Here is a 19,468-nt window from a genome sequence, read left to right on the forward strand (position 1 = left end):
CCTACTGTGATGATTACGGTGACCGGTCCCTGAACTGGACTGCTTAATTTTATAAGAGCCCTGTTTGGAAACTGTTGGCACACTCAAAGGGTCACTTGCAAGGAATTTGAAGGAAGGCTTATTTACGGAGATGGCCCCAATTCCTCAGCCAGACATCAGTGCCCTTTCAGGATCCGTACTTGCAAACCCTGCCGCGCGTGGCCCCTCGGGGCCACCATCCCCAACCAGTCTTCTGGCTTCCACTAAAATTCCCACTGCGTCATTGCGTAGGCTGGAGGGCGGGCTCAAGTTGAACTCGCGGCGTCTACTGGCTGTCCGGGGTCCAGGGAGGCGGGGCGAGGCCTCCGCGTGACGTAAAGACGCCGCGGTCAGGACGTAGAAGCGCAAGGAAGACGAGAGTCAGCCGGCTCGCGAGCAGTCCTGCTGCCGTGTTGCTATCGCCTTAAGCCGTGGTTGGTGCATTCGGGGGCGTGCGGCCGAGGTGAGTGTGGACAGCGGCGGCGGGTAGGCGGCGGACGGGCGGAGACGGCGTTTCTTTTCGGCCTTAGGCCCCGCGGACCCCGAGGCCTTGGCCGCAGTCGCACCAACGGACGCCGCGCGAGAGCGACGGCAGGGTGTGGCGGGCACAGGCCACTGCGCTTGCGCATGAGGGGTGGGGCGCGCAGCTGCGCACCTTCGCGCCTGCGCCGTCGGCCTCCGCTCTCCGCCCCCGCCCTCGGAATTCCTGGGCCCCGCGTACTCCCTTCTTCGACCCCCATTGATCCGCTGTTCCACCGGGAGGACGACGTTGCCCCAGGCGACGGGCGGTCCTTGTGCAGTCTTCTATCCCTGAGGACGTGGTGCGCACGCGGCGCGGCCGGGGCGGTGGCTCCGGGGCCAGAGACGAGGATCTGGGCGGTCTCTTCCTCCACCGGGCGCCCTCCTATGCCTTCCCCGGGCCTGCGGTACGGCTCGGTGCCCCTCTCCGCCCTTCAGACCCGCCTAGAAACCTCCAGGCTCCCCTACACCTTGCCACCAATCTCTTTCCTGTCCCGCGCCCCTCCCCACTACCCCTACTCGTGACCCTCTACCCCCACGCCCCATCCCCGGCTCCGTTCTGTCTTCTCTTTAAGACCTTTCTTCTCTAGGGCTTTTCCCAGCTCCGGACCTCTGTTCCTATTCTCCCACTTCTTGTGGGACTTTCGGGTTCTCCAGCGGGACTAGCCTTTGAATCCACCTATACTTCTCAATTATCCCCTCAAGTCTAGTCCCCCTCGCCGTCCCCCGCACAATCCTTGACCCCAAACACCCCTTCACTTTCTTGGGTTTCTCTCCCCCCAACCGCTTAACTTCCTAAAGATGATTTGGGCTTCTTCAGGCATCCCCAAAACTTTCTCTCCAGACCCCCAACCGAGGCAGTTGCCTCTTCTTTCTCCCAGGCCTACCCCTGCTTCTAGGAACCTCTGGCTTAGGGTTATTCTCTGTTCTTTGGGGATTTTCCTGAAGTCGGTCTCTTAAGAGTTTTCTAAGAATTCATTTCTTTGTTCCTGGTTCCTCTTTGACACCCTCAACTTCTTCCTGCTTTCAGGGATAACTTCCAGAAGTCCCCTTTCCTCCCAGATTTTGTTCCTCCATTCTCCAGTGTTTTCTCTTCTTCTCTCAAGACATCCTCAGATGCTTCCTCTTTATAGACTTCCCCTCAGAAGTCTCTCAAGGTCTCCCCAGTCTCCGGGTTCACTTAGCCCTTGCTCATTAGGGCGTCATCTCTTCTGCTTCCTCTCAGAAGCTGGCTTCCTTCTTATCTCTTGACTGAGGTCCCCCGACCCTGTCCTCTGATCCTTCCCCTGTCTGTCTCAGGGTTTCTTTTGAACTCTTCCCTTTCTTCATACGGGTTTCAGATCCTTCTCTTTCCCTTTGGGAAATTCCTTCAGACTTCCCTGTGTTCGAGTCCTTCATTTTCCACCTGGAACACTGCACGGAGGCCACGGTCTTCCCTCAGGCTGTAGCCCTTTCATTCCGCACTCGGAATTGTCTTCAGATTGTTTACCCCAGTGGCTCCTCCTTTCTCAGACTCCCGTTTTCTGTCTGGCTACTCCTGAGTCCACCTACTTCCCTTTGCTACTTCATGACATGTTTCTTGCTCCTTTTTAAATCCCCCTAGCTCATTTTTTTTTTTTTTTTTTTTTTTTGGCAGACAGTGAAAAAGCAGCCTGGCTCCCGAGGTCCACCCCTTACACCCCAGGGTCCAGATGGCGGCCAACGTGGGTGATCAACGTAGCACGGATTGGTTAGTGGAGCCAAAGAGACAGGGGCAAGAGAAGAGGGCAGGAGGAAGCAAGATCCAGTGTTGTCCTGGACGGCCCCTACACAGCACGTGTGGGGAGTGATGCAGCGGCCCCTGGTGTAGGGGTGGGGATGAGGAGCTCCTCTTAGCTTTTGTTTTTCATAGTACAGTGCTTGCTTCACACAATTGTGATGATTCATTCAGTGAATTGTGATTACGGGACAGCCTGTGATGACCTGACTGTGGTGGTATCTCACAGAATTCATGGATTCATAAAACATTTTGACCTACTGGGCACCAGGTTCTGTGTTATGTTCTGTGAATATTGGTAATCTTTTTGTTTGAGTTTTAACAAGTGCTGTGTATCAGGCACCTGGGAAAGTACCTTGAGTAGGCAGTCACATTGATCACTCAGAAAACTGGAGCAAAACCTGGCTGGCCGCATGTTACCTGTAGGTCAGAAAACTTAGGCTCCAAGAGGTGGTGAGAGGGAGAGCTGGGGTTTGACCCTTGGTGTCTGCCTGCTCCCATGTTGCCCGCTGTGTGCTGTGGGGAGGATGGACTGACTTGGCATTCCCGCTCTGCAGGTCCTCTCAGTACAGCGTGGTGGCCGGGGCGGGCAGAGAGAACGGCATGGAGACTCCCACGCACGAGAACCCGGAGTGGGAGAAGGCCCGCCAGGCCCTGGCCAGCATCAGCAAGGCGGGAGCCGCTGGCAGCTCCGCCAAGGCCGGCAGCAGTGGGCCTGTGGCCAGCGCACAAGTGAGAAGGCTGCATGGGGCCTGGGCGGAAATGGGGGGCCCGGGGCGAGTGGGTACCCACTGGGTGTCCACTCATCTCAGGACAGAGTGCTCTGAAGATGTTCTAGGAGCCCTCGGGTGGGGGAGGCAGGGTCTGTTTCTTTGAGGAGTCTAGGGCACTGTGTGGTCCTTGGGAATCCAGCCCAGAGAGGAAGACGTGCTCAAGGTCCCTGAGGGGCCCGAGTCCCCTGGTAGAGGTGGTGGCTCTCTGGGGAGATGGGGACCCAGTTCCGTCCCTTGGCAGTTAACCACCAGTAAGCAGCCCTGCCCCGTGGGGCCCGGGGGTTCCTGCTGCCAGCACTGACGGCGCGTGGCCCCCTCCCCGCAGTACGTGTCCCAGGCGGAGGCGTCTGCCCTGCAGCAGCAGCAGTACTACCAGTGGTACCAGCAGTACAACTACGCCTACCCGTACAGCTACTACTACCCGGTGGTGAGTGCCCAGCGCGCCATGGGGTGGGGCCGTCGGCGTGGGGCCGGGGCTGGCTGGTGGGCTGAACGCAGCCGAGGTGGCTGCTGAAAACCCTTCACTAGCTGATGGCCCACAAGGTCAATTCCCAGGTCCTTCCGTGGCCACCCTTTCCCCTCCTGGTGCTCATGTGGCCACAGAGACTCCTCCAGCTCAGCACGCATCAGGTCCCCTCCGCCACAGCCCCTGCTTCCCGTGCTCCCACACTTGCCCCGTCCTCGCCCCTCGTGGGCTGCCTGGACAGCACCTTTAGAGAGCCCTTTCCTCTGATGGGCGACGTTCCCACCGCCCACCCCGCCACTCCGCAGCTCTGCTTGGCCTCCTTTCCCACTGCTGGCTGTGTTGCATGTCTACGGCTGCGTGTGTTTTGAGTGCATTTCGTTAGCGCTTGGGTTTTCGTCTTACGTTGTGTTCTTTTGTGTTAGGTGGGCTGGACTAAGGAAGTCGTTATTGAATAGAACAGAATGTGGGGTAGACTGAGGTTTTACTTTATAATTTTTTTTAGCGTAAGTGAATTTGGTGCCTTTATGCAGGGGACAGAAGAGTGAGGGAGAGGTAGCGGGTTCCATACCGTAAGCAGCAGGAGAGGCAGGTCTAGACTGTGAGGGGAGAGATCGGGCCTGCCGCTAACCCATGCCTTCCTGTGCCTCTGGCAGAGCATGTACCAGAGCTACAGCTCCCCCTCCCAGTATGGGATGGCCAGTTCCTACGGCTCAGCCACACCCCAGCAGCCGTCCGCACCCCAGCACCAAGGGACTCTCAACCAGGTAACGCCCTAGTCCTGCTCCGTGTTGTGTCCGAGCAGGGGATGCACCAGGGACACTTGAGTGAGCTAGGCTGCTCCTCTCCACCCGTTTTTCCCTCCTGCCAAGCAGTTTCTGAAACTAGGATGGGTTTAGGGCTTGGGCAAGGCCAGGGGGCTGGAGTGTTAGGGTGATGGTGGGAGCACTTTGTAGTGTGGCAGCCTTTCTTCTGTGTTTTCCCTCAAGCACGTGTACACAGTCTTTCACTCACTCACTCACACAGTCTAGCCTTGCACTTAGCGTGCAGCCTGGAGGAGTCGTGGAGCTAGTGCCAGGGAGGTGGGTAGATGTTGGTTTGAATGCCAGCCGCCACCACCCCCACCCCCACGGTGAAATTATGTCACGTGATCGCTGCATCACAGCTGGTCCTGTGAGGTGGGAAGGAACGTCACTTTATCACAGGGTGCTTGGAGTGCGTGTCTTGACAAGCACGTGGTACGATCTCAGGTGCACGTGCTGTTGGGCAGCTCTCACTGGGAGGCACACTTAGGTGTTTTAAACACCGGCAGCTGCCACTGAGCTGCTGGGAGCTGTGGGAAAGTAGCTTGAAGTCTGAGCCTGAGTCTTAGCTGTGGAAAGGGGGATTAATAGGAATCCACACCTCCGACAGTTACTCTGAGGGCTCGAGGTGGTGGGGTGTCTGACGGTCTTGAGGGTGGAGGGCTGAGTGACGTGACGGAGGGGAGAGTGAGGGCCAGCTTGGGGCGCTCTGCTCCTGCCCTCAGCGCCCACTTCCTCCGACAGCCCCCGGTCCCCGGCATGGATGAGAGCATGTCCTACCAGGCCCCCCCTCAGCAACTGCCGACGGCCCAGCCCCCTCAGCCCTCCAACCCTCCACACGGGGCTCATCCTCTGAGCAGCGGCCCCCAGCCTGGGACAGCCCCAGCCACCCAGCACAGCCAGGTGGGGCCCGCCTCGGGCCAGGCCTATGGGCAGCATACCTACCCTGAGCCTGCTAAGCCCAAGAAGGGCCAGCAGCTGTGGAACCGCATGAAACGTAAGCGGCCTGGGGCTGTGGAGAGGAGAGGGGCTCGGGGGTGGGGACCTCACACGACTCCTGGGTGTGAGGCATGTGGGGTGCGAGGCCCTTAGTTCTGGGTGTTGGGACCTCCCAAGGCTGTGTGGGTGCAGCTGCCTGGGGCCGGACCCCTTCACCTCTCCTGGTCCTGGGGAGAGGCAGCCCCGGGTGGGCCTGGGGAAGGGCCTAACCCTGGCTTCTGCTGTCCTTACAGCAGCCCCTGGGACTGGCGGTCTCAAGTTCAACATTCAGAAACGGCCTTTTGCCGTCTCCAGCCAGAGCTTCAGCTCTGCTTCGGAGAGCCAGCACAGCAGCTTCGGCCCCCAGCCCAGCCCCGAGAAAGCCCAGAACCACAGGTGCTGGCCACCCCCGGCCCTGCCCCAGCCCCTCTGTGTGGAAGTGAAGAGAGGGAACAGGCGTCCGTCCACTCAGGGAGGGGTGGCGCTGAGGGTCTTATCCCGGTCGTGGGGTGCCCCCCAACCGGGTATCCACACCTGACCTTTGCCAGGGGGAGCCTGTCCGGGAAGCCAGACGACTGGCCGCAGGACATGAAGGAGTATGTGGAGCGCTGCTTCACCGCCTGCGAGTCAGAGGAGGACAAGGACCGGACGGAGAAGCTGCTGAAGGAGGTGCTGCAGGCCCGGCTCCAGGACGGCTCGGCCTACACCATCGACTGGAGCCGGGAGCCCCTTCCAGGGTGAGTCGGGCCGGGAGACACTGGGGAGGGGGCCTGGGCGCTGAACTTGGAGACCCTTGGCTGGGAGGTGCGTGCTGCTCAGGGGCCTCTAGACACAGAAAGCCCTGGGCTCGCCTCCTGCTGGTTCATCGTCCTAGCTGAGGCGCCTGGTGAGTGCCCTTCCTCCCAGCTCGTGTGTCCCCGGGACAGGTTGGCAGACACTGGGGACATTGGGGGTACCGGGTTGGTGATGCCCTGCCCTGCTGTATCCTCAGGCTGACTCGGGAGCCTGTGGCTGAGAGCCCCAAGAAGAAGCGGTGGGAGGCCCCTAGCAGCCTTCACCCTCCCAGGGGGGCAGGCTCAGCGACAAGGGGCGGGGGTGCCCAGTCCCAGCGAGGGGCGCCCGGGGCTGGGGGTGCTGGCCGAGCCCGGGGCAGCAGCTTCGCCAAGTTCGGCAACCGCAATGTCTTCATGAAGGACCACAGCTCCTCCTCCAGCACCGACTCGCGCTCCCGCTCCTCCTCCCGGTCCCCGACCCGCCACTTCCGCCGCAGGTGCAAAGGCTCCAAGGGGGGGTGTGGAGGGGGGACAGAGGGGAGGAGCCATTTCAGGCCTAACCTTTCTGCTACTCCTTGCAGTGACTCCCACTCGGATTCTGACAGTTCCTACTCAGGGAATGAGTGTCACCCTGTGGGTCGCAGAAACCCACCCCCCAAGGGCCGGGGAGGCCGGGGAGCCCACATGGACCGGGGCCGAGGCAGGGCACAGCGTGGGAAGAGGTGAGACTTTGGGTGCCCAGGGAGGGGGGCCAGTATCGGGGCTCCCAGGAGGAGGAGCACTGGAGAGGGAGGTGGCTGACCGCTGTTGTGGCTCAGACCAGGGGAGGAGGGGCAGCTGGACACCTGCCCCCTTTACAGCCCCCTCCTCCCCCCCAGGCACGATCTGGCGCCCACCAAGCGCAGCCGCAAGAAGATGGCGGCCCTGGAGTGTGAGGACCCTGAGCGAGAGCTGAAGAAGCAGAAGCGGGCTGCGCGCTTCCAGCATGGCCACTCCCGCCGCCTGCGCCTCGAGCCCCTGGTGCTGCACATGGGCAGCCTGGAGAGTGGCGGGGCCGACCCCGACTGGCAGGAGCTGCAGATCGTGGGCACCTGCCCCGACATCACCAAGCACTACCTGCGGCTCACCTGCGCCCCCGACCCGTCCACTGTGCGCCCCGTGGCAGTAAGTGCCCCCGGCAGTCAGGACAGGTCCTCCCCGCAAGTCCAGGGCTGCACTAGGCCCGCGGGGCCACGACAGCAGGGGCAGCATAGGAGGAGGTGGTGCACCTGTGGTGACTAGGGACGTGAGGCCCGGGCCACCCTGAGCTGAACTGAGTCCAGGACTCGTGCTTCCAAGTCAAGTCCAGGGTGTGTGGCTTCGTGGGGAGGCTTGGCGGCCCTTGAGCCTCCATCTCCTACATCCAGGACGGGGAGGAGGAAGCCGCCTTCCCAGGCCGGTGCCTGCAAGACAGTGGAACCACCACGCTCCAGTGTCCCCCGAGACCAGGAGCGGGGCTCACATGGCTCCTGGGCCGCACTCAGGGCTATGTGTGGATGTGGAGACCCCGAGGCTCGGACGTGTCCCCTCTTGCTGTTCTGGGTTCTTTTTACCGTGGTTTTGATGTTGCAGTTCTTGTTTTAAAACAATTCGGGGAACTGTCGCGGGTTTCAGCATGTCCTTGCTGTCCCTGTGTAAGTTCTCCTGAGCCTTGATTCAACTCCTGTTCCAGGTCTTGAAGAAGTCGCTGTGCATGGTCAAGTCCCACTGGAAGGAGAAGCAGGATTATGCCTTTGCCTGCGAGCAGATGAAGTCCATCCGGCAGGACCTGACGGTGAGGCGGGCGCCTGGGGGGCTGCGCTAGTGGGTGCTGCCCTGCTCCGGGGTGACATCTGCTCTCCTGCCGCCCAGGTGCAAGGTGTGCGCACAGAGTTCACAGTGGAGGTGTACGAGACGCACGCCCGCATCGCCTTGGAGAAGGTGAGGGGCGGACCCCCCCGGCCCCCAGCCCCGGCCTCCGGGCTGGCTCTCCTGACCTCACTCCGCTCCCCACACGCCTCTGCCCTCCAGGGCGACCACGAGGAGTTCAACCAGTGCCAGACGCAGCTCAAGTCACTGTACGCCGAGAACTTGCCAGGCAACGTGGGCGAGTTCACTGCCTACCGGGTCCTCTACTACATCTTCACCAAGAACTCGGGAGGTGAGAGGTGCCGTCCCACAGGCTGGGGTGGCGCCGGGCCCACTGGGTTGGGCCCTGCTGATCTTTTGTTTCCGGCCCCAGACATCACCACAGAGCTGGCCTACCTGACGCGGGAGCTGAAGGCAGACCCCTGCGTGGCCCACGCCCTGGCGCTGCGGGCAGCCTGGGCTCTGGGCAACTATCACCGCTTCTTCCGGCTCTACTCCCACGCACCCTGCATGTCCGGCTACCTCGTGGACAAGTTTGCAGACCGCGAGCGCAAGGCCGCCCTCAAGGCGATGATCAAAACGTATGTGAAGCCGGGCTCTCCACTGCCCCCCGCTCTGCGGCCTTGCCGCCGCCCCCCTCTGCCCCCCACTCTGCGCATTCCCAGGCCTCCAGCCCCCCTCCTGTGGTCTCCTCCCTTGTGTCCTGGTTTTCTTTTCCCATCTCAGCCCTCCCCCTTTCCTTCGCCCAGCCTGCCCTCCGTCTCTCCCTCTCACTGCTCTGAGGTCCCCCTGCTTTTCTTCCTCCTGCTCACATCACCCTGGACCCCAGTCTGCCTTCTTGCTCTGGGCTCCCCTCCCTCCGGGGCCTCTGCTCACCTTTCCTCGGCTCTCCTGTCGCTGAGCTCCTTCTCTGGGGAGAAGCGGTAAAGCCGGCCCTGCCCTTCGCAGCTGTGGTCTGAGGGACAAGGCCTCACTCCCACTTGAGCTCCTGGGAGAGTACAGACTTGTTTAGGGGGCAGGTGTCCCTCTGGGGCAGGCGAGTCCGTGACAGTACTCAAAAGAGCATGCCCACCGTTCGGCAGATGAGGAGTGTGCCTGCTCAGTCGGGAGGGAGACGCCCCGGGTCAGTCTTGCTGAGGTTGGGAGCCCCTGGTCAGAGGTCAGTTAGCTTGGGAGCCATGGGGATGGTGTGGAGCTGGGGAGGGACACTCACCCTGAAGGTTAAGACTTCCTAGGATCTAGTTGGGTCAAGAATATTTAAGGGGGGGGTAAAGAATATTTAAGGGAGAGGTGGAGCCAGAGCAGGGGCCGAGGACATAGAGGGGAGAGGTGGGGCAGAAACAGGAGGTGGGTGCACAGGACAGGCCGTGGGCCTGGAGGGCCCTGCAGGGCTGCCCGAGTTTGCTCTTGGGCAGTTCCTCATCTTCCATGCTGTCCCAGGGCTGTAGGGCAGGTTACTGTCTCCCCTCTTACTTAGCCTTACATGTGCTTGGCCTGGGGGACAGGCCCTGGCCTCTTGCTCTCCAGGTACCCTCCCACTTGTAAAGGGGGCACCGCCTTTCTTTGACAGACACATCCCTCCCAGAGCCAATTGGGTCCAGACCAGCCCCGCCCCCTCCCCAATCATTCAGGGCCACGATGAAGCTTGGGCTTGAGGCAGCACTGGTTCCAGTACTTTCTACCACTTCTTCCCTAGGGGGACACTGGCCCAGTGGCTCTGCCTCTCAGGCTGCGCTGTCCTCAGTGCGTGTTAGAGGGTAGGGCGACATTGCTTACAGGAGGGAGTTCAGTGAGTTGGAGGAGCTATTTCCTGGCACAGGCCAGGTCTATTAGCAGCCAGAAATCTCACCCAGGTCAGAGCAGGGCCTCCGGAGTAGCCGGCACTCCTGCCATCCCACACCCGCCCCCATGTGTCGCTCCCTTTGCCTGGCGCCTGCCCCTCGGCCACAGTGGGCCCTCTTCTGAGGGTCTGCTCAGGCCCCGAGCCAGCAGAGGAGCCAGCTGGGCCCTTCCCTCCTATCCCCTCTCCTCCCGGTCCCTTGCACAGGTAAGTGAGGGCTAGGCGGGGCACAGCCGGGGTTGGGGCCCCCAACCCCACCCCGGGCCCCCCCAAGCCCTGAGGTGGGGAGGCTGGCGGGGGTGGGGAGGGCTTCAGCAGGCCACATGCTGAGGATCTTAACCTTTTGGGTGCCGGAATGGGGGGCACCCACTCCCTGCTCGTGGGGCCCTCCCCTGTCCGCCGCCTGCCTCATCGCCTTCTCCTCTTGTCTCCGTAGCTTCCGCCCTGCGCTGCCAGTCTCCTACCTGCAGGCCGAGCTGGCCTTCGAGGGCGAGGCCGCCTGCCGGGCCTTCCTAGAGCCCCTGGGCCTGGCCTACACGGGCCCGGACAACTCCAGCATCGACTGCCGCCTCAGCCTGGCGCAGCTGTCCGCCTTCTGAGCACCAGCGCCGACGGGGCAGGGGCGGGGGGTGGCGCTGCGGCCCCAGCACCGCTTTGGCAGATTTTGTTTTTGAGCCATGGACTTGGGTTGTAAATTTGTCGGGGAGTGGGCTCCAGGAAGAGCCACCACCCCTGCCCCCGTTTTCCCACCGGGGAGTCTGTACAGAGATTTTTTCTACGTTTTTATTTTTTGTCTCAGAGGGATGGGCTCGGGGGAGGAGGGGTGGGACAGCGGAGGGTTGGGGGCGTGGTCTGTAGGCTTGTCAGTGTCCACCCTGCACCTCCACTAATGCTGTCTCAGTGTTTTTTCTCTCTCTCTCTCGAGCTTGTACTGCGGTACCGACCCAGCACCCTGGCCCATCCCATGCCGGGGGGGCCAGTGGAAGAAGACAGGCCGCTCCGCCCGTGCCCGCCTGCGGCGGGGGCACCAGCACACTCACCCGCCGCCCGCCGCCCGACCTGCCTCATCACAGACTCTTGTTGCCCAGCCCTCCGGGGCCTCAGTGTTTGGGGCGAGGGGAGCCGCGTAGAGACTGAGCCTGCCCTCGGCCCCCGACCCCAGAAATGCCAGCGCCTCGCCGCCTCCGATCCACGCCGCCACCCTGCACTGAGGACTCCGGAGGCCATCGCGGGACCTCGACGGCCGGCCTCGTCTGCAGTTGTATTAAGTTGTCTCCGTGTCCCCTCCTCCCTCCACCCCCAATGTTTCTTCTGGTTTTTTTTTCTCCTTTCCGTCCCTCCTCCCCCTGCTCCCCCTCCCTTGGTTCAGCACAGGTAAACCGGTTACCCCTCCCTCCCGCCTCATGGATCACCAGCTCACGTCATGTTTCCTTCTCTTTTCTTTTTGTGTGTGTTTAAGTTATTTTTTCTTCCTCCCCTTTTCTTTTCCGTCCTCCCCCCTCTTCTGCCATGTAACTGGAGGATGTGCAATCAGTTTGCAAACAGCTGGACTGTCAGGCTGCTTTTTTTCCAGATGTTCCTCCTCTGCCTCCCCTCCCCTCCCTCTCCCCTTACCCTTTCCTTCCTTCATTCTTTCCTTGGAGCACTGAGCACCATTTGGAAGCTTGAGAGAAACCAAAATTAAAGAGAGAGAGAGAGAGAGAGTGTGCGTGCACGATCTGTACTCTTCTTGGACCAGCTGTCCCCCAGTTGGGTCCTGGCCCTTATTTCTTTTGGAGTTTAGATCCCAGCGGGATCTCAGCCAGGGCCTGATAGGTGCCCCCTGCCCTCCCCATGCGGCACAGCCAGAGTTTCCCCAGGGGCTGGCTCCCCAGCTCCTGCCCTGGGCTGAACCCCAGCTTGGGGAGGCAGACTTCGGAGCCCTGGGGCACCTTGGCTAGGGTAAGATGTGGATGTAGCCCTCCAGGGGGCTGCAACACTCTCAGCCCCTCGACCTCTAGTCTGTGGCTCAGCCCTTGAGCCATGCTGTCCAGGGAGGGGGAGGGAGGGGCACAGAGCACATGGGAACCTAAGAGCACCAGGCGCTCAAACCTCAGCCTTGGAGGAACCGGAAGCCTGGGGTCTGAAAGCACGCTTCTCAGTGTGGTGGCTGCAGCCGCCACTTCCCCAGGGCCCGTTAGCCTCAGCAGGGCCAGTGTCAGGTGCAGGGCCTGAGTTGGCACTGTGAACGTCGCACAAGCCGGTGCAACTCGTACCAGTTCTTCCTGGGCCTTAGTCACCGCAGCTTGCAGCTCTGGCTCGGTCACCATGAGAGCCACAAAGTGCGTGGGGCGGGGCTGGCGAAGACTCACAGCACTGGCCAAGGTGGATGCTCCGCTGTCCACGGGCCAGATCCCAGGACCCAAATCCACTTCTGTTTCAGAAAAGCCTTCCGAGGGCCATTCTGGGGCTAACCTAGCTGGCAGCTCCCCACCCAGGGGGTCCATGGTCCTGGCAGCCGGGGCAGCTGGCCTCAGCGCCCTTCCCGGTTCCATCCACGAGGAAGTTAAGTGTCCAAGGCCGCCCAACTCCCGCTCCTGAGCCCTAGCGGATTCCCCCACCAGCGCCAGGCACCTAACTTCCGGGCCTCCGTTATCTGGAGCTAAGGCAGCCGGGAGTCTGGTCCAGGCTGGCTGGCTACGCCCTCCCTCACGGATGCCAAGATGAGTCGCAGCCGCTCCGTCCAGTGCATCTTCGGCCCCATCAGTGTCCCCACCGCCAAGCGTATCTCTGGCCCGGTGCACGTCCTCGCCATCATTCACGTGCCCAGTTCTGTGAGCATCCACGGCGTCGCGCGCACCTCCGACCCCGTGCGCGCCCTGGCCGTTATTTGTGCCCCGTGTCCCGTGCACGTCCCTAGCCGTGGCCCGGCCGTCGTGCGCGTCCCCAGTGTCTTGCGCGTCCACGCCGCAGCGCTCTCCTCCAGTCCCGTGCGTGTCAACGCCGTCGTTCGAGTACGCGGTGTCGTGTGCGTCCTCGCCGGCGGCTGCCTCTCCGATGTCGAGCGCGTCCAGGATCGTGGGCCCGCGACCCGCCGCAAAGCCCGAGCCGAAGATGAGGTCAGTACGCGAGGCGCGGTCCCACACCAGGCGGCCGCGGAAGCGGAAGTAGCGCACCCGGTGCTGCGGCACGGCCAGGACGCCTGGCCCGAGCGCCGCCAAAGGCGCGTCCCAGCAGAAGGCAAGGAAGGGCTCCTCGCGCACGCCCAGGAAGCGATCGACGTAGCCCACGGAGAAGTCGGCCGGGTCGAGGCGCGGGTCCCAGCGGATGCGCTGGATGACGGCCGCAGCCGTGCGCAGCGGCGGCTTCTTGGCCCCGGCTTCGGCTTCACCTTTTGGCTGCGGCGGCGGCGGCGCCGGCGTCCCGGGGTGGGGCTGGCGGCAGCGGGCACCGAAGCGGCAGCGGCCCTCCAGGAAGAAGCGGCAGGCCGGCGGCGGCGCGGACTCCGCGACGGGGACCTCCACCAGCGGCTCCGGCCCTCCGGCCGCCGCCATTGGAGTAGGGTGCGGCTGGCGCTCTCGCACCGCTGAGGCCTCTTGGCACCAGGGTCAGCCCGGCCCCGCCGTGACGTCATCGGCGAGGCTCAGGCCACACTCCGACCTGGAAAGTATCACCCGGGTGGAGCGGCCCGCCCCGCCCTTTGGGGAAGGCAGATCCCGGCGGCCACGTGCTTTATATCGTGGCCCCGCCCCCACCACAAGTAATTTACATATGCGGCCCTACGCCAGACTAAATGCTTTGCAGGCTCGGCCCCCGCCTTCTCTAGGACCGCAGCTAGCCTGGCTCCGCCCTCCTTCCAATGATTTGCATATGCAGTCCCGCCTCTTTAGGGCCCTTAGCGAGCCGAGCCCCGCTCCCTAACGATTTACAGGTACGGCCCTTACGCTCTTTCTCCCTTCAGAGCCTGGCCCCGCCCCCAGTCCAATGGTTTAACGCTGCGGCCCCGCCCCCAGTCCAATGCTTTAACGCTGCGGCCCCGCCCTCTCTGGGCCCCGTGAGGAGCCTGGCTCTGCTCCCCGCCTAAAGATGTTCACGTGCAGCCATATACCTCCGGGTCCTCGTGGGGCCGCGCCCTCCGCCGGACAACCCGATGGCTGCAGTTTCAGACTGAACTTCGTATCTCGGACGCCACTGTCGCTCTCGGGCTGACATCTTTGGGACGTCCCTTCTCCACGGGGTCCACCCCTCTTCCTGGCCATTTTCCTGTGCAGCCGCTCCTGGGGTTAAAGGCAGCTCGCCTGAGTGGGTTCCACTGGAGACGCGGAGTTCCCTGGGCCACGACCCTCGCCCGGGGCCCGGACCGCGTCCGGCAGGCTGCTGCGCGCAGCTAACACTGACGGTGAACCAGGTTGTGGGAGCGGCCAGGTCCGGACCCCGCCCCTGGGAGGGGCACCACCTAGCCAGGCCCCTGGCTATTACTGGGGCCTCATCCCCTTACGCTAGACCAGTCCTTCGACCTCCACCTGGTTGGGGCCACAACTCTAGGTGGCACACCTAGCTCTTAAAGGCACCGGGACCCCATCACCCCCTCCCTGTCCCCTCCTCCCACGTGCAAAGTGAACAGACAAAACCAGGGGCACAGACTTTGTCGGTTTATGTATAAAGAAGTGGGGTGCTGGACGGTAAGGGCGCAGGGAACGCGGGTGCCTACAAGCCGATGACGTCGTCCAGCTCGAGGTCCGCGTTAGGGCAGCAGCGGGCCCTGGGGTGCTGCGCCCCGGAGCCGGGGTCCACGTCAGGTTTGGCGGCAGCGGCGCCCGGGCGTTCCGCGTCCATGACGCCCAACACCGCGTCCAGCATGGAGGGGCCCAAATCCAGGTGGAAGGACAGCAGCGGGTCGGCGGGAGCGGGCGCGCGCAGGGCGGGCGGCGGGGGCTGCGGCACCGCGGGCGGCGGCGCGGAGCGCGGGGCCCCCGCGGGCAGCGCTCGGGGCTCGGGGGGCGGCCCGCCGCCGTGGCGGCTCAGGAACGACGTGTCCCCGAAGGCGTCGCCGCCGCGCCCCACGTGCAGCGTGTGCCGGAAGTCTCCGAGCGGCGCGGAGATGGACAGGGCGCCGCGCTCCGGCCGCTTCTTGGGCTGCGCGGGGCCCAGCTGCTTCAGCACCGGCATCTGCGGAATAGGGACGAGTTAGCTCGGCCTTCCGTGTTCCCTCCCAGCTCTGGGCCTAGACCGCCATCCAAAGGATGCTCTCCATAAAATGATGGTGGTGGGATTACTCCCATTTTACAGGTGGGGATACTGAGATTCCCAGAGGCCTGAGGCCATAGCTGTTTGATTCACACCTCAGACTCAACCTGAGGTCTGCCCATAACCATCACGCTATCCTGATTCCACTAAGAACTAACGTTTGAGCTCCCCGTAGGCCAGCGAGCGAGCAAACAACATGCTCTACCAAGCCTTCGGACGGCTACCCAAACCTGACAGAAACCAGCTTGTCCATCCCGCCCACCCTGAAGACAGGGGTGACTGTCCTTTGGGTGCAGCAGGCAGTGCCCAGGGGCCGCCATGCTGCTAGAGGCCGGCACAAATGCTTAAGTGTTTTATTTTACAACGTCAGCCTTATGCTTGTCTTTATACCAACGCAGTCATAAAATATAATTATATTAAACATATTATTTCTATGAAATTTTTGCCTAGGACACAAAAAGTCATAGTGTAAGCTGGCCTGAAGAGTCTCATTTGGGAGGTTTAGGGTGGACCTGAGAAATCTAGATTTGCACAGCATTTTATAATTTGAATTATCTGGTTTTGAAAGAAACAACATAATGGTTTACTTTTTGGAAAACGACAGCAACAGTAATAACCATGCAAATTCCCCTTTGTTAAAACATGATGAAAACGGCGTAAATCCCAAGCTGGTGACACATGAACTGTGAACTAGGTACCCTATAGCCACGTGACTGCACCACACGATGGTAAATAGATGTACCTGCCAACCTTTGCTCATATCCTGGAACCTGGCTGTTTCTATGGAACTTCTGGGAGGGACTTCAATGACCTTGTACTTTTGTTTTAACAGTCACTGTTACTACAATAATAATGAAAAAAACTTCTATTTGAATTGCAGCCCCACCCTCTGCCAGCTGTATGAATTGGGATAAATTATGTGATCTCTCTGTTTGTTTTCTATCTGTAAAATGGATAAAATAATACTACCTTCCTTGCAGGGCACATAGAAAAACCCCATCAAAGGAAAGTACATTTGTAACGGTGCCCTCTACTGTCTCTCTCTCTCTCTCTCTCTCTCTCTCTCACACACACACACACACACACACGCATACGCACAAGCTCGTTTTCTAGGAAAACAAGTCTTGATTTACCACCTCTGTAGAGTTTCTCAAAATTCTCTGACCTCAACCTAGCTGAATAAATATATTTTTCTTACAGTCTGGCATACAACCACCATTCCTTCCCCACTCGCACCCTGCCCCCTACATAAAGGAAACAAAAAATTTATGAAATGAGACTTTTATCACATGCTAGGCTCTCAGATATATTCAATTCTAATCTATGTTATTATTTTACTTTTTAATGCCAACCTCTCCTCATTAATGAACCTCAATCCATGGTTTAAAAAAAAAATCCTGTCTCAGGGCTAGCAGTGCCCATTTTTACTCAGCACTGGATTATAGGTGAAAAGGTTAGAACTCAGAAAGCCAACAACCCAGATTTGGATCTGGCTGTGCCCATTGCTGTGTGGCTTTGGGCAAATTACTTAACCTTCCTGAGCTCATTTCCTCGTCTCAAAAATGGAATGGTACTCATATAATACTTTGTAGTCTCTTTGCAAGAATTGGTGAGACATTGCCCGTGAAAGGTCTTCACACAGCACCCAGCACATGCTCAATAGATGCTCAGTGGAGTCCCATCCTGGATTATTCTCCCCTGTCCCAGAGAAAGAGACACCCAGGGAGGATCCGTGACTTGCCCAAGGCCACAAAGCCAGCTCTGCAGGACTCCAGAGCTCAGAATGATTGCTTCCACTGCCTGCTGCCCTTGAACCTGCCCCTCCCCGGACAGCTCTCAGCTACTCTCTTCCCCCCTCCCCGCCCCCAGCTTGCCCCCATCTGGACCTATTGCCCTACGAGGTGACATCACCGCCACTTTCCAGCACTTAGCAGCACCTTAAGATCTTGGGTTTCTGACCTCAGACACACCTGGGCTGCCATTTCCTTTCTGTGGGCCCCTGAGGACCTCAACCATAAACTTCAGTTTACTCCTCTGAAAAACAGGAATCAGAATGCCTGTTTCCAAGGGGTTGATATAGGGTATGTGCACGATGTGACATTTTATATCCCAAGCACTTATTCTGGGCCAGGCAGGGGCTTCACACAAATGAACAAACTCACTCAATCTTGAGAACAACCCAGTGAGGGGAGGCCATTATTATTACACCCATTTTACAGATGTGGTGCCTGAGGCACAGAGAGGTCAAGTAACTTGCCCTGGGTCACACAGTAGCAAATGTTGGTGGCCAGATTTGGAACCCAGGCAGATGAACTCCGGAGTCAAAGGATGCTATTATATTGCTCACAGCCCCCATAGGACAGGGCGTGCAGACCCATGGAAAAAATAATGTTTTGCTATAAAGCCCAGGGATTTCCAACACCCCTGACCGTGTTTGTTTGCTTGCTTTGCTCTGCTTGTTATCTATTCCAGATGAGAACAATGAGTTCAAAATTGTTTTTGAAAGCCACTGCTTCTCCTAACTCTGACACCTCGGGGCAAGTCACTCCATTTCCCCCAGCCTCGGTGTCCTCTTATACACAAGGCTCCAGTCTCCCTTGTTGGGCCCTTGATGCAATGAGGTCATGCTCGGAAAAAGTCCATCACAGGGCCAAGTCCGCACAGAGGGGCTGTTGTTTGTGACAAACGCAAAGCAGGCAGAGGGCAGGAGTGAGCATGAGACCCCGGGACGCGGTGACCTCGCGCTCGGCTAAGCAGCCCTCCTCCTGCCTCCATCTGCCCCCTCTCTTTCCTGCCGAGGCTCCAGCTGCAGGGGTGGGGGGCACAGCTGGCTCACCTCTGTCCTCCGGGGGCCCCAGCCCTGCCAAGACGGAAAAAACAACCCGCTCCAGATCCAGCTCGACTGGTTCTCAGCCCTTTGGGAGAGGCTTCGCGGAGGGTGGGGCCGAGACGGGGCAGGGGGACCCGAAGACCCAGGAGTCGGAGACCCCTGGACCCCTTTGAGACTCTGCTGCGCACTTCCTGAGGCCACGTGGCTGCGGCCCGGGTTTCAGATCCGCTGTCTCTTTGGTCCTCTGTCCCGCTTCCCTCCGGACTTGTCCTGGGACCCTGGGCCACCACTGTCCCTTACCTCGTGGTCCTCGCTAGCCCCGGGAGGCGCGCTCTCTGGGGCTCCAGCTCAAGCTGGGACCCCCCCGTCTTCAGGGTTGGGAGCCTGCCTCCGCCTCCTACTCCCAGGCCCGCACCTTCTTCCTTCTTCCTCCGGGCGGGATCTTACCTGGCAAAGGAAGTGTCATGTGGAACCTCGAGGGGGACCCAGGACCCAGGACCCAGGCGTCTGCGTCCACAGTGCCACCTTCTCAGCCTTCCTCCTCTCTTAGGCTCCAGGAGTCCTGGCTCCTACCTCTCTTACTTCTTAGCCCCGGGAGGCCGGGGTCTCTGTCCTCTCCTCCCGCGGACCCAGGAGTCCAGACCCCTAGTCCTCCTCCCTCAGCCTCTGAAGTCAGGGCTCCCAACCCCCACCTCCCTCGGACCCAGAAGTCCAGGCCTCCACCCCTCCCCCCAGACCCTGGAGTCTGAGACCCACCCCCAGCAGACCTTGGCATCAGGTCCCTTCTTTACCTGCTCTGGGAACTGAAGTGTCAGCCCTTCTTGGGGGCCATGGTAGGAGCCCAAACAGGCGCAGAGTCACCACCCAGCCCAGCTCAGTCCGTCTGGGGCAGAGAGGGTTAAGACGTAGGCCCCTCCCAGCCTTCCTTATCTCACCCCTACGTCCAAAAAAAGTTTGCCTCCAGGATTTAAGGGACTAGAAAGCAGCGGTGGAGGAGCTGAGGCCCCTCTGGGCTGAGTGTGGGGGCGGCGGGGCCGGGCGGGGATGCAGGCAGGCCGCACGCACGGGGCTGGGGGATGGACGGGCAGGGCGGCCCCTAGCCCCGCCCCTCCCCCTGCCAGCTTGGAATTTCCTGAAACTGGGGAAGTCTGGCTGTTTAGGAGAGTAATTTCTTCCAGATTGCAGCTGTTGGGGCAGTGTGTGTGAGGATTGGGGGAGAGAGAGAGAGAGAGAGAAGGGCGGGGTGGGGAGAAACCGACCAGGTCGGGCAGTGAAACCAGCAGGAGGCCGGAGGTGACCTAGGAGGGCGCTCCCACCCTCCTGTGGGGAGTTGCCTGGCTGAATGGCCCTGCCAGGAGCCATTTATCCATAGCAAGGTCATTACATCACTGAGTGCCTGTGCCTAGCGGGGGTCAGTGTCAGATTTGGGTGTTAGGGAGCTCCCTCAGGGGCCAGTGTGAGGGAGGGGCTGACGTGGAGAGCAGGGTCCCCAGGGGGGAGGCTGGCTGGGGAGCAGGGAGGCAGCAGCCCTGGGAAGGGGCAGGAGCTAGGGCTGGAGAGGAGAGTTAGTGTAACAGATAGGGAGGAAGTGTGACTTGAACT

General features: G+C 60.6%; 4 protein-coding genes across 10 annotated transcripts; 2 read left to right on the forward strand and 2 right to left on the reverse strand.

Moving 5' to 3' along the window:
• The first annotated feature begins 343 nt into the window (after positions 1–343).
• LENG8 (leukocyte receptor cluster member 8) lies at positions 344–10,507 on the forward strand. 5 transcript variants are annotated; one of them, XM_074369078.1, is made up of 16 exons: positions 344–481; positions 2,174–2,266; positions 2,851–3,025; positions 3,392–3,493; positions 4,186–4,296; positions 5,077–5,329; positions 5,565–5,706; positions 5,859–6,047; positions 6,302–6,580; positions 6,665–6,805; positions 6,962–7,247; positions 7,795–7,896; positions 7,974–8,042; positions 8,133–8,262; positions 8,344–8,551; positions 10,247–10,507. In XM_074369078.1, the coding sequence occupies exons 2-16, from the start codon at positions 2,229–2,231 to the stop codon at positions 10,407–10,409; spliced, it is 2,388 nt and encodes a 795-aa protein (XP_074225179.1). In that variant the 5' UTR covers positions 344–481; positions 2,174–2,228; the 3' UTR covers positions 10,410–10,507. The 5 variants fall into 5 exon arrangements, with proteins under 5 accessions (XP_074225179.1, XP_074225180.1, XP_010960175.2 ...); XM_074369079.1 differs by lacking the exon at positions 4,186–4,296; XM_010961873.3 differs by lacking the exon at positions 10,247–10,507 and having other exon boundaries at positions 8,344–10,136.
• On the forward strand, positions 10,505–11,513 carry LOC141578693 (vegetative cell wall protein gp1; the record flags this gene model as incomplete). The annotated part of the gene is given in 7 exon segments (XM_074370836.1): positions 10,505–10,675; positions 10,678–10,750; positions 10,753–10,836; positions 10,839–11,054; positions 11,057–11,151; positions 11,154–11,195; positions 11,198–11,513. Coding segments are annotated over 7 exon segments (978 nt in total), but the record flags the coding sequence as incomplete, so codon positions are not given.
• LENG9 (leukocyte receptor cluster member 9) lies at positions 11,151–14,156 on the reverse strand. The gene is made up of 2 exons (XM_010962061.3): positions 13,898–14,156; positions 11,151–13,449 (listed from the first exon to the last, which is right to left on the reverse strand). The coding sequence occupies exon 2, from the start codon at positions 13,341–13,343 to the stop codon at positions 11,574–11,576; it is 1,770 nt and encodes a 589-aa protein (XP_010960363.2). The 5' UTR covers positions 13,344–13,449; positions 13,898–14,156; the 3' UTR covers positions 11,151–11,573.
• A 270-nt stretch (positions 14,157–14,426) lies between these two features.
• CDC42EP5 (CDC42 effector protein 5) lies at positions 14,427–19,204 on the reverse strand. 3 transcript variants are annotated; one of them, XM_045521871.2, is made up of 3 exons: positions 18,658–19,100; positions 18,167–18,313; positions 14,427–14,958 (listed from the first exon to the last, which is right to left on the reverse strand). In XM_045521871.2, exon 3 carries the CDS (start codon positions 14,956–14,958, stop codon positions 14,497–14,499), a length of 462 nt encoding a protein of 153 aa, XP_045377827.2. In that variant the 5' UTR covers positions 18,167–18,313; positions 18,658–19,100; the 3' UTR covers positions 14,427–14,496. The 3 variants fall into 3 exon arrangements, with proteins under 3 accessions (XP_045377827.2, XP_045377828.2, XP_045377829.2); XM_045521872.2 differs by lacking the exon at positions 18,167–18,313 and having other exon boundaries at positions 18,658–19,204; XM_045521873.2 differs by lacking the exons at positions 18,167–18,313; positions 18,658–19,100 and adding an exon at positions 18,314–18,565.
• Positions 19,205–19,468: the final 264 nt, after the last annotated feature.

This window comes from Camelus bactrianus, chromosome 9 (assembly GCF_048773025.1).
Source record: "Camelus bactrianus isolate YW-2024 breed Bactrian camel chromosome 9, ASM4877302v1, whole genome shotgun sequence".
Lineage (NCBI taxonomy): Eukaryota > Metazoa > Chordata > Mammalia > Artiodactyla > Camelidae > Camelus > Camelus bactrianus.

Coding starts and splice junctions, on each gene's coding strand:
- LENG8 (XM_010961873.3), top strand. CDS start 2,229: ATGGCGGCCAACGTGGGTGATCAACGTAGCACGGATTG. Junction 4,297..5,076: donor ACCAAGGGACTCTCAACCAG/GTAACGCCCTAG, acceptor TTCCTCCGACAG/CCCCCGGTCCCCGGCATGGA. Junction 8,043..8,132: donor CCCGCATCGCCTTGGAGAAG/GTGAGGGGCGGA, acceptor TCTGCCCTCCAG/GGCGACCACGAGGAGTTCAA.
- LENG9 (XM_010962061.3), bottom strand. CDS start 13,343: ATGGCGGCGGCCGGAGGGCCGGAGCCGCTGGTGGAGGTCCCCGTCGCG.
- CDC42EP5 (XM_045521872.2), bottom strand. CDS start 14,958: ATGCCGGTGCTGAAGCAGCTGGGCCCCGCGCAGCCCAAGAAGCGGCCG.